We start from the raw sequence: 17052 nt of genomic DNA, 5'->3' as shown, positions 1-17052 counted from the left end.
GTGTGCCATCAGTTTTCAACATCTTTTTTTCTTTTCTCTTAAACAACCTAGGAGAAACACATGCTATATTGCCTTTAAGGTTTTACAAGGATTATTCCCATTAAAATAATTTCTCTATAAAGCTTTGAATTTGTTTGAATATAACATTTAAACTATTTTCGATTCCCCCCTGCCCAGCAAACAATTTACCTGAAATAACTGTTGATACCGGAATACACACATATAACATGAGGACATTTTTAAATTGCTTTACTAAAATATCAGTCAAAATAAACATGCTAAATCATAGCATGCTCTATATGGGGCCTCAGATAATTTTACAAATATAATTTTTTCAGAAAAACCCACCACTGATTCCAGACACTTGCAGTGCAAACCCAAGGACACTCTCCTGACACTGATAAGTTAGCACCACAAATACAATACCGCTTTGTCTTTCCTCTGCAGAAAAATACAGCTGATGGTTGGAGAAAATTATTACTTTATTCAGACCAACTTTATAAAAATAAGATTTTCAGATTTAAAGTATTCTAATTTTATTGGTAAAGAAAACACAATTTGCTCACTAACTAAATATGAAAAGAGTAGCTTTTCAGCTACAGAGAGATCATGGAATGCAGTAAACACATCTGCAAACAACAGGATGCTATTAGATGGCTAATTGGCTAGATCCAACCATTATTCACTTTACAACAATGCTGTAACATTCATATCAAAAGTACCAAGCAGTTTATTTCCCCGAGTTCTTGGAGTCCTGCCAAAGAGGATACTTGCAGATGCATGTTTTAATCAGGAAACTAAGTGACTCAATGTCTGCTAGAGATATTTAAATAATTTATCAAGACTTCTGCAGACTTGAAAATCTGAATATCCTTGCTACAAATAATCTATAATATTTTATTTCCTTTCAGTATTCTGACAGCAACTGTCATGGCTCACTTTTTATTATTTGATTTTTTTGTTAAAGAGAATAAAACCCCATGTGACATTTACCTGCTGAGATCGTTAGCCTGATCCATTTATATCATATACACATGTAACAGACTAACAGTTTGCCACAGACTACAATGACTAACGTCCTTAAAAGGATTACACCCTTCTAAAGCCACATAAATCTTGTAAAACCTTTTCTCTCTACTTGAAATACACTCCACGAACACTACACTAATAGTACAATAGAAAGCTACTTGTGACTACATTATAATTTGAGACTAGACTCTTCTAGAGTCATAACTTTGCATTGTAATTGTCCTTTTCAAACTGGCATCAGCGAGTCATCTCATGGGCGGAGAGGTTACAGAGTGCCAGCAAGACTGAATCAGATCCAAGCCTACAATGCATGCAAGTCAATTACTGCCAGAACTCCAGAAACAACGTGCCTTTTCCGAATTGTGTCCCCTTACAGTGTAGTAAGTTATCCCGGAATGTTTTTCATACAAAAACAACACTCAGTATCGATAACACACTTAAATTTGAGAAATAACTTTTGTAAGAAGCCTTCATGCAAACTGTATTGTAATATGTCGTCTACTTGCAACTGTGACACCGTGGCAAAGGGCCCACAGACCACTGAAAAGCAGCAGTGTAGCTCCAATTCTCTCCTCCCCTAACCTCATCTGCACTGTGGATATAAGAAACTAGCAGCACACTGATCTTCTTCAAACCTCAGCACAGGCAAGGTAAGAGCTCACTTCTGTATCCAAAAGGGGAAGCGACAGAAAAAAAGGCTCTTCTCTCACTTGTGATGCAATTTGGAGAAGACAAGAAACAATAAAAGAGACTCACCTGCTGTTTCTTAATTTCTCTACAATCGGATACAAAGATAACTCCCTCCCTCTCCTTAACACCATCTATACATGGCCAATATTAATCTAAGCCAATATTTGTGGAACCCTGCCACTGAAGAAAATAAGTCAGTCACTTATCTGAGTGATATTTTGGAAGTGATACTGTCCATCACTTTATAAAACATATTAACTTGAGCAATTAATAATGATCAGGAATATCCAGTATTTTAAATTACAGTGTCACCAGCAAACATCATTTACTTTAGATTGACAGATGCTCATATCACATTTATTCCCAGCTCTTTCTAGAGTCCTACCACATACTAAGATTTGCTAGTGCCTGCCATCTGTCAGGAAATGTTTAGGGTCGCCAGATCAACAGTTTGCAGAGATTTAGCTCTTGTTCTTTCGAATGGGGTCCCAGAGGCAACAAGAAAAGGTGAATCCCTTTATCTCAACTTTCACAAAGTGCATAAGACTTTTTTTAAAACCGGGTTTTAATGGGAAATGTTGATATAATGCTAGGTTGCTTTTACAGTTCCTTTAAAATAGTAGTGCTATGGTATAGGTAATTTTATTGAGTATTCTATCAATTATTAATAAGTATTTGTAAACTGCCAAGCTTCCAAAAGCTGGCACAGAATTCATTTAAGTAAATGCTCGCCTGGGCACCTTGATTGCTCCCACTGTCTGGGCGATGAGCTGATTTATGTTTGCCCGCAGAGTCTGATGGATTCGACTGGATTCCAGAATGCTCTGTGGGGTCCAATGCCCCCTGGCAGCTCATTGGATGAGCTAATAGAGGACTGGAATACCCATTTATCTGAAGCCATCAATGAGATTGCTCCCCATTGCCCCCTGCACTCCCTGTGACCCCCTGGTACACTTAGGCGCTATGGTAGTTGAACCAGGACCTGAGACAGGGCAGCTAGAGCGAGTGTGGCAGCTAATCCATGATGAAGCATCAAGAAAATCTTATAGGACATTTACGAAAGCCTATGAGATTATAGTGAAAGCAGAAAAGCAGGATTACTATGCAGCTTCCATTGCATCCACTAGCTCTCACCCAGTACAATTATCTAGAGTGATTTGGTTTTGATATGTCTTTCCCAGGGGACTCAGAAAAATATGAATTTGGCATTAGGCATTTGGGAGCTATTTCATGGATAAGATCTTGTTGCTCCACCAGGACTTGCCAACGACAGTTGATTCGGTATGTGAAATGGAGGCCCCTTGGCCATCTTCAGAGCTGATCCTTGATAACTTCAAGCCATTCACCCAGGAAAAGGTAGACAGGATCTTGTGTGCTGGTGAAATCTACCACATGCCTGCTGGACCCGTGCCCGTCATGGCTATTGAAAACCAGCAATGTCGGGATCTGAGCTCCTTTAGCTGACATCATCAACCTGTCTTTGAGTTCCACAATGTTCCCAGACTCATTTAAGGAGGCAGTGGTGCAGCCCTTATTAAAGAAAAAATCTTTAGAACCTGTCTGGACCCATTCCAATCTGGTTTCTGGCCTCACCATGGTACAGAGACAGCTCTGGTCACCCTCACGGACAATCTGCAGCAACACCCAGATCAGAGCGGATCAGCGTTTCTGGTACTCTTAGATCTTACGGCAGCATTTGACAAGGTCGATCATGATCTTTTGACCCACTGCCTTGCTGCTTTGGGGATTCATGGGATAGCCTTGCAACGGCTGGGCTCCTTCCTCCACGGTGGGAGACAAAGTGTGGTGCTTGGGGAACAAATGTCCACCCGCCATTCCTTGATGTGCAGCGTTCCTCAGGAGATGATTCTTTCCCTGATACTGTTTAACATCTATAAGTTCCCCCTCGCCCAGGTGGCTCATAGCTTTGGGCTGGGTTGTCACCAGTATGAGGATGACACCCAGCTCTATTTCTTGATGGACGGCCAGTTATATACCGCCCCAGATTCCTTGCCTGAAGGTCTGAATGCCATGGTGGAATGGTTGCGACAGAGTTGCTTGAAGTTGAATCCTCTGAAAATGGAGGTTCTGTACCTTGGTTGTGGGGTGATGGGCGTGGGACCCTGGCTCCCAACCCTCAACAGCGTGCCATTACAGCCTTCATTGACAGCAAAGAGCCTGGGCAAGTTCCTGGATGCCATGCTCTCTATGGAGGCCAGATCACAGTCATTGCCAGATCTGCCTTTTCCCATCTCCAGCAGGTCAGGCAATTGGTGCCCTATCTCTTGCCCTAGGACCTGGCTTCAGTAATCCATGTGACGGTCACCTCCAGGCTGGATTACTGTAACTTGCTTCATGCTGGGCTGCCTTTGGGCTTGACCCTGAAGTTACAACTGGTCCAGAAGCAACAGCATGTATCCTTACTGGGACACCATTTTGGGCACACATCCATCCTGTGCTGTGCCAGCTGCACAAGCTCCCATTTCAGTTCTGGATCCAGTTCAAGGTTTTACTGTTCAAAGCCCTTTATGGACTGGAGCCTGCATACCTGCAGGATTGCCTCGCCCACTATTTCCCCCACAGGGCCTTCCACTCTGTGGATAAGCAGCTCTTGGTGGTCCCTAGCCCACAGGACATTCATCTGGCCTCAACCAGGGCCAGGGCCTAGGCCTTTTCAGCCCTGGCTCCAACCTGGAGGATTACACTCCCAACTGAGATCTGGGCCCTGCGGGAACTGTTACAGTTCCACAGGGCCTGCAGAATGGAGGGGTTCCACTGGGCCTTTGGTTGAAAGCAAGCAAACTGTACCGTTCTTGCCCACCACATCCTGTGCTCTGCTGGCGGCTACCCTGGGCCTGTGCCACAGCTATATCCATGGTTTTTAGGTATTTATTGTAGCCTGTATTGTTCATGGCACCAGTTCTGTATATTAGGTTTTTTTAAAGTGTTGTTTTTAGATATTTGTATACAGTTTTAACGTATGATGTATTTTCTTGTTGTTAGCCACCTTGAACCCATTTGCGGGTAGGGCAGGGTATAAATAAAATAAAATAAAAAAACATGTTTTAGAGAATGCAATAGCTGGGTCTGCAGTTTAAAGGGTTTCTCAATCTTTCTCCCACATTCTGGCTTCCCACTGAAAATCATGCCTCCCAAGCTGCTTTTCGTCCCAATGGGGAAAAGATAATGGATATTCTTGCATATGTTTTCCCCAGTAGGAGTAAAAGTTGCTAGAGTGTAACAATTTTAAGATGAAAAATGGATTGGGAGGAAAAAGTTACGAAGGATCTCACCCACATATCTGCATTCATATGCAAATTTAAGTAGAAATATATCCCACTTTATTCAACAGGGCATACTCCCAGGTAAGTGCACGATAGGATTACAGCCTCAGTATGTCATTTATAATGTGTAATCTCATGTCAATTCTTATGCTTCATGGTTCTATCTCTTACCTCTTCCCCCCTCATCTAGCTTGCTCCAATTGATTTCTAGAAATCTGGTTCAGACAAACCAAAGCCTGCAGTTACATCAGAACTGCCAGATTATGGTTTGCTCTTGACCTCTAAAGTAGAATTGTAGAATAGGCACTTCAAACTGTGGATTTCCAATTCTGGATTGCAGCAGATGAACCCAAGGCTGGAACCCAACAGCCAAACCATGGTTTGATTATTACATTACATCTGAACCAGGTCAATGTGTTTGATAGTCACAATTCCATTTTCAAAAATTACAAGAGTAAGGTTTAAGATCTTATATTACATTAACAGACTGGATTAATTCTATCCACTCTTTTTCAGGCGAGTGCATGTGGGATGACAGCCCAATAATGTGATAACTAAACAGGTAATCCCACTGACTTCAATGGAACTTCCTTGGGAATAAGCAGGGCCGGTGCCAGAGGTTTTGGCGCCTGCGGCGGCGTGCACACGCTCTGCGCGCGGTGATGATGTCATCGCAGACGTCATCATGCGCCGCAGGGGGGCTGGGCGGCACGCAGAGGACCGCCGAGCGCAGAAGCTGTGAGCTGCTGCTGGAGCGGCGCGCGGCGGCTGCTTCGTGCGCTGCCCCAGCAGCAGCTCACGGCTTCTACGCCCGGCTGGGGTGGAGGAGTGCGCAGAGGAGCTAGGGTGGCTGGCTGCAGCTGCTGCTGCAGCCAGCCAGCCCCGTGCTTCCACCGCCGCCGCCACGTGCCCCAGCTGGGAGCAGAAGCTGCAAGCCGCTGCAGGGGCAGTGCGCGGAGGCTGCGCGCGGCTGGGGCGTATGACGGCGGCAGCGGGGCTCAAGCGGCACACAGAGGCTGCGCCCGGGTGGCGGCGGCAGCAAGGGGCTGGCTGGCTGGCTGCAGCAGTAGCTGCAGCCCAGTCATGCCAGCTTCACTGCGCGTGCCTCCACCCCCAACACCCCCTCCAGAGCCCCTCCAGTGCCCGCGCGCCCGAGGCCACTGCCTACCTGGCCTCCATGGGCGCGCCGGCCCTGGGAATAAGGGTATATTAATAACAACAACAACATTCGATTTATATACTGCCCTTCGGGACAACTTAATGCCCACTCAGAGCGGTTTACTAAGTATGTTATTATTAGAGTGCAGCCTTAGAAATATATATTTAAGCATGCTGATTTGCCCGTGCAGATAACCCCAAGGCTCTTCAGCTAGTTCAGGCAAAGGCCCAATGATGGAACATGATGCCCATTTAACGTGAACAGAAGCTGAAGATCAGGAAACAAAAGTTTGGCAAAATGAACAAAGCATGAGCTGATCACTCTTTGTGTTATGCCTTTAAGACATAGAAATCCTTCCAAACACCAACCCCATATCTGGGAAAGGCAGTGACTGGTAGAAACATTCCAGTGAATTAAAGCTGTAATATGGGGAACTGTCTTAATATCCTATAGATATTTGTAATCTTTAATTTATTTCTCTTTAATAAATAACAAAGACCTTTAGAGAAAGAAAGCTACACAAACATTAACTGGAAGTTAATGTTTGTAATGTTCACACTTTTCCTGATGTATTGCATTATTTACAGTGGTCCCTAAACATGCTATTATACCATGCAACACAGTCACTATTACTTCTTCAAAGCTCGAAAAAGAAAAACCCACAGCATTTTATAGCTTGCACAGTAATGAGAATGTTACAGATAGAAAAGGCACCTGAAGTCAAGGAACAGATGGAGTGTAATTTGCTTTCTTTTAAGACAAGAGGTGGTTATGCATAGCCCACTTATGGTATATAGCACAATGCTTGCAAAAGCAGGATACACACCGAAAAAGATGCTATACAAAGCCAGATCTTTGGAGTCTCAAGAGCCGTATTATCTACCATGCCTGGAACTGGTTCTCCAGGGTCTCAGGCCTTTAACCAGGTACTGACCTTCTCCATGCAAATCAGATGCTCTGCCACTAAGCTATGGCCCCTACATAGGGGGTACAGAAGAAATCACAGTACAAATTATTATATGATAAGATGTTACTCATAAATCTCACATCTGTAAATGAGACCCATTTTGAATAAATAAACATGTTGTGAATGTGTGCTGACTGCATCCACGCAGTGTCTGGCTTGTGCTGTGGAAGTCATCTAGCTGTTTCAGCACATACCCAAATCACCACCGAAGTTTATTGTTGTATCACAAAGTGAACATTTTTTTGCATATTTTGTGGGTTCAAATGATAAATTTGACATATGCAAGAAAGCTGATCATTACTAATACTTACCCAGAGTAGCACAAAGAACAGATAAGGAAGGAAATTGTTTCTTCAGTGCATCACTTCAGACTACAGGGATTTATATGATTAAATGTTCTCCATACACACAAACAAAAAGCACCCAAAGCAAAACTTAAATGTCATAGGAGAAGGATTACAACCTGGTTTTCTCTCTGAAATTTCATTTTCTATATGCAGGCAATCTTTCTGCATGGAGAAGTATAATATTTGAAGAACTCCACCTTAGGTGCTGGTGTAGGATCTAGGTTTGAAGAAGCTTACATCCTGATTTTGTATATGCTTACTCAGAAACAATCCCCACTCTGTTAAATAGGACTTACTTCCAAGAAAGTATGCCTGAGATTAAGCTACACTCACTAAAGATCTGTTTGGTTGGATGAAATAGCACTGACACGGGGTGATAAAAAGTATGGAAAAGATGGAAGAACTCAGTTATTCATCATAGAGCAACAAGCAGAAGACGTAAGAATTATCTGATGAAAAACTATAAAGTAGGAGTAACCATGGAAACTAGAGTTCTGCAAGAATAACGTGGGGAATAACATAATACTCCTTAGAAGCCATGGGGTTAAGAAAATGGCATCTTACAGAATGAGATGCTCTAGTCCACGAAGTTCCACAATGTTATAACACAATACAGCTGACCTGTAACTGTACCAGAAGGATGGTTGTTGTGGGTTTTCCGGGCTGTATTGCCGTGGTCTTGGCATTGTAGTTCCTGACGTTTCGCCAGCAGCTGTGGCTGGCATCTTCAGAGGTGTAGCACCAAAAGACAGAGGTGCTACACCTCTGAAGATGCCAGCCACAGCTGCTGGCGAAACGTCAGGAACTACAATGCCAAGACCACGGCAATACAGCCTGGAAAACCCACAATAACCATCGTTCTCCGGCCGTGAAAGCCTTCGACAATACATTGTACCAGAAGGCTTTTTTTTTAAAGGAAAAACCACTGAGGGAGCAACAATTTCGGCACATATGTGATATATACTTATTGCATAAGATTGGAGTGGGGGGTGTTATTAACCCATTTCTTGCAGCATTTCAGCTGAAATCTTCTAAACTGCTTAATTTGGGAATAAGTCCCATTCTAGCCAGCAGGACTTACTTCCAAGTAAACATGCATACAATCGGGGTTGCTGGAGTGCAACTTACTGTGGTAAGCAGCACACTTATTTTCGTTTGTGGGAGAGGCAATAAGGAGAAGTTTGGGGGTTCAGCGGAGGTGGGCGCCCTGACTCTTTCTGCTCCTTGTCTTTAAGAGAAGGAGGCTAATTTTTTGTCTGGAGAGTAGGAAGATGCACGCCTTCGCGGGCGACCACAGGCCGGGAAAAAGGCGCCCCAGCAAAAGAAAGGGACGCTTGCAGGATTGTTCCCCGGAAAGGCATAAAGAGGGAAGTTACCGGGGGAAGGAACCCATTACGACCGCACCGCTTTGGCCTTGCGGGCAACTGACAGCCCAATCCCGTAGAGTCCTTTCAAATCCTCAGGCACCGCATCTAGTTCTGCGGGGCTCAAAGCCTTACGAAACCACCCTTTTTGTCGCACGAGTCCCATTGGGATGAATGGGCCCCCCTCTGGAATTAAGAGTAGAGAGGAGCCTGGCCCGAGAGGGGCCGCTGCCGACCCCGCTCTCCCCCTCCACTCACTCACTCACTCGATCGGGACTCACCAGCTGCCGAGCCTCGTCGGAGAAAGCCATATGTAGGAGGTACTGCCTAAAACATACCACCAGTGGCGAAAGGCGGGGGGACAGCGGGCACGAGGAGGCGGGGGGGGGGGGCGAGCCGAGCGCACAACCGCCGACCCCAATCCCAACGGCTGGAATGTAGCCGGCGACAACCAGAGGCCTCGCGCACAGAGAGGCGGGACCGATTCTTAGCCAGCCGCCTTCCGATAGGAGGAGAGAGTGAGAAAGGCGGGGCTTAGCTGTCAACTGGCGGGATCACTGCGAAACGGGCGTATTCGTCGTCGTCGCCCCCCAACCCAACCGAGAGGCGGAGCTTTTCGTAACGAGGTGGGATGAATTAATAGCCTGAGGCGGCTGGGGGGAGCTTCATTTAAAACTCTGCTTCTAAGGCGCCGCCTCCCTTGCCTCTCGGGGTTGGCTGTCACGTGGGAAGGAAAGGCGGGGACAGGAGCCTATACTGATGGCTGGGCGGGAGGCGGAGGGAGGTAGAGGCGTCGCTGCTGTTGTGATTTGAGCCGGGCGATGCCGCCGGGGACTCTTTGGGCGGCGTAGCTGCGGGCGCGGGAACGGGCGAGACGATGTCGCATAGGAGGGAGCGAAGGGCTCCGTGCTGAGGGCCCCGCGGGCAAGAGAAGGAAAAGGAGGCGGGCATGGCTGCGTCGCCGGAGCTCCAGCAGGACGCGGTGCTGCGCTTCCTTGCCGAGCGGGGCGGGCGCGCGCGCAACGCGGACCTGTTGGACCACTTTCGCGGCTTCCTCAGCTCGCCGGAGCCCGAGCGCCGCGCCCGGGCCCGCGAGCGCTTCAAGGAGATGGTCAACGCCGTGGCCATCGTCAAGCAAGAGCCCGGCTCCGGGGCCAAGTACGTGCAGCTGCGCAAGAAGTACCGGAGTGGCATCGCCGGACCCAAGGCGGCGGCGGCCGCCAATGACGCCTCAGGAGTCCCCGAGCTGGCCTCGGAGCCTCCGCGCCTCTCGCCTGAAAGGAGCCACCGCGGCGGGGATGCTGCGCCTGAGGCGAGGGAGGATGCGGCGGAGGGGGAGAGGGCCGCTGCCGCCACAGACAGCCCCTCACAAAGGGAGCCTGAGGCCCCGCCGCCCCCTTCCCCGGGCGCTGAGGAGGGAGACGAGGAGAAGCGGCCCTCTGCCCGGCAGCCGGGGCGGCACGAAGGTGGCGTGGCTGAGGAGGAGGAGGAGGAGGCGGCCCCGCCTGAGGACTCGTTGCCGAGCTTGGCCGCGCCTCCGCCCCTTTTCGCCGGGCTGCCTGCGACGCCGAGGTGCGGGCGCAAGAACCTCCGCGAGCGCGTGATGGGCAGCTCCCCTCAGCTGAAGCGCGGCGGCTGGCTCCCGCGGGCAGGAGGCGGCGGCGGCGGCGGCGCCGGCCGAGACAGAGACTCGGACAGCGCCTCGCTGGCCTCCTCGTCGGCCGAGGAGGAGAGCAGCAGCGGCGGCTCGACCAGCGGGTCGGTTGCGCTGGACCCGCTGGAGCACGCCTGGATGCTGTGCGCCTCGGACGGGCGCTGGGAGAGCCTGGAGGGCCTGCTGAGCTGCGAGCCGGCGCTGCTGGCCAAGCGGGACTTCATCACCGGCTTCACCTGCCTGCACTGGGCCGCCAAGCACGGCCGCCACGAGCTGCTGGCCCTGCTGGTCAACTTCGCCCACCGGCACCGCCTGCCAGTCAACGTCAACGCGCGCACCAGCTGCGGCTACACCGCGCTGCACCTGGCCGCCATGCACGGGCACCTGGAGGTGGTCAAGCTGCTGGTGGGCGCCTACGACGCCGACGTGGACGTTCGGGACTACAGCGGCCGCAAGGCCTGGCACTACCTGAGCCGCGGTACGGCCGAGGAGGTGCGCAGCCTGGTTGGGGCCCTGCAGGACGAGGCGGACGGCGGGGCTACGAATGGCAGCGGCCGATGGAGGCTCTCTAAGGTGCTCCCGTCCAACCTCATCACCTACAAGCTCTCCCACCACCACCACGGAGAAGAAGGGGAGGCGGACGGGATGGGAGTGCCAGGCAAGGGCAAAGAACTGAGCCGGAAAAGTTCTGGCAGTGCCAGGATCAAACCCCGGCTGAACAAAATCCGGTTCCGCACCCAGATTATCCACACTACCCCTTCTTTCCGGGGGGATCCTGAGGAGGAAGGTCAAGAAGAAAAGTCCCTGAAGTCCTCCTTCAAGCTGAGACCCAAATCCAATGTGTTTGGATGAAACAGTTCTTATTTGTTAACACCTGGTTTAGGGAAGGGTGCTTGAATACCTCGAGGACCACTTCTTTTGCCTGGATTGGGTTGTTTGAGGATAGTCTCTCCGCCTGCAATGCCTTTAGTTGCTAGACAGGCTAAATAGGATAAACATTGTGGATGTGTTTCATGAGACTAATGTTTACCCCGGTTATATGTACAATGGTGGCTGGAGCGCAAGTTCTAATGGATCACTTAACTGATGGAGCCAATTTGCTTTAAAATGTGGGTGTGTATGGTTTGACTACTTCTAACTGTTGGAGTTCTGTGTTTAACATGTTTTGTTAACCTTATGTACACTGGTACAGTACAAAGAGCTGCTATTTTTGGAGGTCACACATACTTCTTATTGTGGTTGTATCGTGTCTGGCTGCACCATGTCTGAATCATGGTGAGAGAGAATGTTTCTCCCTTTTAAAAAAACTCTCAGTGCAAACATTTTCTTCCCAGCATTGGGGAGATTTTATTCATTTTCTAGGGGGGGGGGGCACTTTTGTTTGTATGGAGAAGCATTCAATCATGTGTCAGATATGCAGCCGATACAACAGTTGTCACTTCTAGCAAGAACTAGGTCTAAAAGAGCAAAATTATGCATTCACAGCAAATGCATTGTCTCAATCCCATGTTGCTGAAAATGGAATGCACTACATTTTGTAAACTGCACATAACATTGGGTATCAATGATCAGTTCTTTTAGTTGTATAATTTGGCTGAAAGTAATAGGGAGTGGTGATTCCTAGTATGGCTCAGGGCTGCAGTGCTGGGAAAAGAATATTCTTTTCTTGGTTGAAAATTCCCACCTTTAGGTTGCTTTATCCCTGATAGGGAAACAATTACTAGAGATATCTGCCCTCTCCCTTTCGCCAATACTGGAGCTAGAAGCAACTTGAAAAATGGTGAGGGAGGAAGACTTAATCCACCCACCTTCAGTTGTCACAACTGATATATATCCCTCCCCCCCCCAATACCATGACTGCTTTTACAACTAAATTACAGCTCCTAATGGTGTGTACTGTTTCTTCTTATGGTAAGGGCTTAGCAGACAGATAGGGGAAGCCTGCATGACTGCCAGACCTTCCTGCACTTGCCAGTTCTCCCCTCCCCTTGAGGTTTTCCTTAGCCTAGCTTGGGACAGAAAAAAATTTAAACTGAATGGGAGAAAGAGCTCTTTACCTGGATCATGAATATATGGGAAATGAGAAACATCCCCTTCTTTCCTGCATATTGTCTCCTGTGCTGGTATTATGAGATATGGCAATAGCATTCCATTATTTTCCTGGTAACTTCTAATTTTACCCCAGGCATGTTCTACTGAATGCACATGTAAAAGGATTTTTTTAAAAAAAAAAGCAATATGATATATAGGCCAAGTGTATGACTAAGCCACTGGGAGTCAACTTTAGTGGAATACTGATCGTACCCTAAAGCTATTCAAAAGGTACATTTTTTTATCCATCTGGATTGTAATCCTTGAAAATTATTTACCTATTGAGCATAATCTCTTGGGAGTGGAGGTACAAAGTGTACAAACTTAAGCCTAAATATGCTGGAGACAGATCTGACCAACTGTTCAATTAAGGTGAAACAAATTATTTTGAATTGTAAGAATAATGTGCATGATACGGATTTCTTACTGCGAAGAGTTGCATTACAGCAGTTTTCGTGTGGGCAGAAGGACTTCCCTTTTGCCAGTTACATGAAAGAAGAGTTCTTGCTTGACATTGGGATACCTGTGCAAGACAAAGCACTGAGTCTTAGCTGGCAATTACTACTAAAGACTCTGCATCGAAACAATCTTGCGTACTAAATCAGTGACTATAAACATCTTCCATTTGGGTTTGTCTTTAAGACTAATGCTCATCTATTTAACCATTAATTTGTTCAGTAAAACCCTATGCTGAAGGTAATTCATCCATGGAAAGAATCTCATGCTAGAAGGTGTGAGCAGGAATGATTCATAGAGATAGTACGAAATATTCTGTGTTGTGTTCTCATTAAATGCTTTTTCCTGCACTTTGAGAAATGCTCACCAGGAGAGCAGCAGGAAGAAGCCTGATGCAGAGCATTGCACTTAGGGACGCACTGTGCACAGTTTACAAATCTGCACATTTAAGAAACTGTGTTTTCTGAGTGCTTTAGCCTGTCACTGGATACAGAATGTTTTCCCTGCTGCAGGCATATGTGCATGCACATGCAAATGCTCATATACAACAATTGGCATATGAAAATCCAAAAGCACATGGATTATGTTTGGTAAAGTTGTTACAGAATGTTTTAGAAGGCGTCTTTAACTTGAGTCAAACTTGGCAAGTAAAAGTTGCTAAACAGATTTATTTTCTTTAATTAGTAAATTTTTAGCATAAACTTCTGTTATTCAGCAAATGTTACTTCTCACTCGAAACTTTAGATATTTTGTATTTTAGTTTAAAGAGATACTAATATCTTAGACTCTGACATGAAAAGATATTCTCACTATTCCAAAGTCAGCAATTTCTGCAAAACCCAAAATGACAGACTTGTTTTAGCACTTTCTGTACAAGAATAAGGATATTGGGGCTGGCCCTCAGATGCTGCTGATATGAATATGAAAGTCAAGTGCTGACAAATAAAATTCAAGACTTGCTAAAGCATGTTTGTCAATTAGCTCGTCAGATATTTGGAATTGGTAGTTTTACACTGATTTGAAAGTAGTTGGGAAGGTGTTCCAAGATCATGACTCTAAAGAACTCTGCTTCTGAAAGCAGCTGTAGCTTAGGCTGTGTAAATAGCGAAGCAGATTACACAAGCCCTCTCCCAATGTCACTGCAACTATTCAGACGTTATGCTGAAAAAATAAGATGCAGGGATTATGCATTTGCATCTTTTCTTTTGGGATATTACGAAAGAGGCATGGTAATGACATTTGTGCAGCTTCGGCTGCTGTTTTGTATATCCGTTTGAAGTAATGTCTGAAGTTGTCTGAATAAGCAGTGCCATAATTGCTGCCAGTCAGATCGTCACCATGCATTTGTCCAGCAATGCACAGGGTGCTCATTTGCTCTTTTTGTGTTGATAGCTTTATATTTTAATACAGTTTACACAAGGAATGATAGGAAACTTGGTAATTAACTCATCCAAAACCATGCCAATTGGAGTCTGACAAGTTTATTTACATTGAAGTGAAACTGCTCCTAAATGTGAACTGGTACAGTCTAAAACCCTTGCTTGAAGAAATTAATAATAAGAAACAATTTAATATACAATCTGCCACACTGCACAAGTATTTTTAATACATACAAGCTAGAAGAAATGTAAAGGCATTCTTTTAATTTATAAGCTATATTTACATGTGCCTTTTTTTAAATTGTAAAAAGAGCATATTGAGCACTTCTGCTCACATTTCAGTATGATGGAGGCCAGTGGCAGCTCTAGCTTTCTGCCCCCATGTAACTTATTGTAGCAATGTAAATGTTCCAAAGTGTCAGTCTGCACTATTAGCACTAGATGTTTAATCTTGTAGCAAATAATATAGTTTGGCATTTCTGCAGTGCAGAACAGTGTCCAGAGTAGAACATCTTTACTACAGATTAAAATAACCTGAATATTGCCAACATTAGATTTCCTACATGACCTCCAAGAGGAACATGTTCCTAAACCATTCTATTTTTTAAATATTGTCTATCTACATAGGTAAACTATTGATATAGTTGACTCAAGGTTGTATTTTTGTAAGTATTGTCTGTTGAAATGTTGATCTTAATGGTATGTCTGAAAGCTTGTATATGCTGTTAGTCTCAGTTTCTTCATCATAAAGAAATACTTTATCCTTTAGATTCTTAGAAAGGATATCTTTGTTTTGTTATAGCAATTTCAATAACTTTTGTTCACTGAAGGGCTTTGTATTAAACTAGTGATGCCAGGACTTGGTCATTATTATGATATAATGCTTCATCACATTATACTTCAAGACATTACAAAACCATCTTAATAAAAGCCAGTAGTAAATATAAGAGCCTAATTCTAAAAACTCACTTGCAAATCCACCCTCAGTGCCCTGGTTTTGTTTTTATATGCAAGGTGCTCTTTTCCCCATCTCTGTGGTGGGGGGGGGGGTGTCATTTTGAGGTCTTGATATCTTTTCATTTATCAGAACCGTATACTTGTAGATGACAGTATACCCATTCTTACTAGTAGTATGTTCCACAGAAGTCAGATAGACTTAACAAGTCAGTTGCACAATCTGATGTAGAAAAAACTAGCACTGTTCTACTTCAGCCCCATTCTATGTACTTATGTTATGCACCAGGTAATTCCCGAAACAGGAATCCTTTTGTTTACTCATTTATTTCACTTTCTTTATATGGGCTGCATTTTGTCTTTGTATGTTTCTGACATCAAAAACTTTTTAAAGGAAACCATTTTGTATTGGTACTTAGGATCTAACTGGTGCAAAAAACTACCAATGTGGATAATGTGCAGAACATGCGATTTTATGGTGGTACAAAACAGGAGCACTTTTATGGCAACTTCATAGAAAAGGTGTCCATTTAGCTATTCCTTTCTGAAAATGAGATTGAGTGTAATCTTAGAATGTCCATCCAAAGTACAAGGGATTTATTTCCCAGTAAATATGCATAGGATTAAGCTGTAACTTTTGTTAACCTTATCTTGAACTCTTAAGGACACAGCTATGTTTCAAACTGTAGGTGCCTGGATGAGTGAGTGACTGCAAAAGCTTTTACTGAAATAAAAGTGTCATAGTTTTTATCAAGTTATGTTTTTCTTGGTGTTCTTGTGGCTGTAGTTTTTTATAATAACTTGTAAATTGGTACTGCTTGAATTTGTTAAAAGGAGTCATTGGTTTGGCTTTTTTCTCATAATAACCAAGAAGTTTGGTAGACAACTAGTGCTTGACAATATCTCCATCGGGGCAACCTTGCATGCTTCTGGAGATCCCTAAAGTGCAGATGAGAGATCACAAAAGTTTCTTCCTGTGCAGTCCTAAATAGAGTTACACCCTTTGAAGTCCATTGAAGTTGCAGGTTTAGAAAAGTGTTCCCTGTTTAGGACTGCACTGTTAGTCTAAGTGTGGGCAAGACTATCACTGTCCTTGTACAAATTTTAAAAATACCATTTTTCAATTGTACTACTAAGATTAGTCTTCTCTCTTTGCACTAGAGCCCACTTAATCAGGTACGTAAAGCACGTAGTACTTGGCAGATTATACATACAGGGCATAGAGTATGGTATGTTTACAATGGTAAACAGTCTGATCAAAAGCCTGTGAAATGCAAGAAGTACATCCTGACATTTCTGTATAAAGCTCAAATGTATATAAGATAAGTTCAGTGATCGCAACAGCTCTAATAGGTGATGAATTAGTACAGCATGTCTAGTAAGATTGTGTTAGTATCTTTTAGTGAACATTCACAACAGTATCTTGCATACTTTTGAATTTTCTATGGAGCTGTCAGACTACCTTTGACATTTCATTGGCTTTTGACCCCACTATTTACAGTGCAATCCTATGAAGAGTTACTCCAGTCTAAGCCCATTGAAGTCAATGGGCTTAGACTGGAGTAACTCTCCATAGGATTGCACTGTTATAGTCGTAGTTTTCTTCTGAATGTATTGATGTATATTAGATACCTAAAAATAAAATCTTACAATTAAATATACTTCATGCGTTTAAGAG

The 17052-nt window shown here is 45.0% G+C and overlaps 2 protein-coding genes across 4 annotated transcripts in view; one reads left to right on the top strand and one right to left on the bottom strand.

Moving 5' to 3' along the window:
* SEPTIN10 (septin 10) overlaps window positions 1–10047 on the bottom strand; it is a 54240-nt gene extending 44193 nt beyond the window's left edge. For 2 of the 3 annotated variants that reach the window (XM_054973179.1, XM_054973180.1), the window contains exon 1: window positions 9122–9240. In XM_054973179.1, coding sequence (XP_054829154.1) covers window positions 9122–9151 — 30 coding nt within the window. In that variant the 5' untranslated portion in view covers window positions 9152–9240. Of the gene's footprint in view, window positions 1–9121; window positions 9241–10023 lie in introns of those variants that run through there. The other variant, XM_054973182.1, reaches the window with a different exon arrangement.
* SOWAHC (sosondowah ankyrin repeat domain family member C) lies at window positions 9553–16128 on the top strand. The gene has a single exon (XM_054973178.1). It carries the CDS (start codon window positions 9790–9792, stop codon window positions 11344–11346), a length of 1557 nt encoding a protein of 518 aa, XP_054829153.1. The 5' UTR covers window positions 9553–9789; the 3' UTR covers window positions 11347–16128.
* Window positions 16129–17052: the final 924 nt, after the last annotated feature.

The sequence above is a fragment of the Eublepharis macularius genome, chromosome 3 (assembly GCF_028583425.1).
Source record: "Eublepharis macularius isolate TG4126 chromosome 3, MPM_Emac_v1.0, whole genome shotgun sequence".
NCBI classification, from domain to species: domain Eukaryota; kingdom Metazoa; phylum Chordata; class Lepidosauria; order Squamata; family Eublepharidae; genus Eublepharis; species Eublepharis macularius.
Note: the sequence above shows the minus strand (reverse complement) of the source record. Positions and strands in the feature narration are given on the sequence as shown.

Coding starts and splice junctions, on each gene's coding strand:
- SOWAHC (XM_054973178.1), top strand. CDS start 9,790: ATGGCTGCGTCGCCGGAGCTCCAGCAGGACGCGGTGCTGCGCTTCCTT.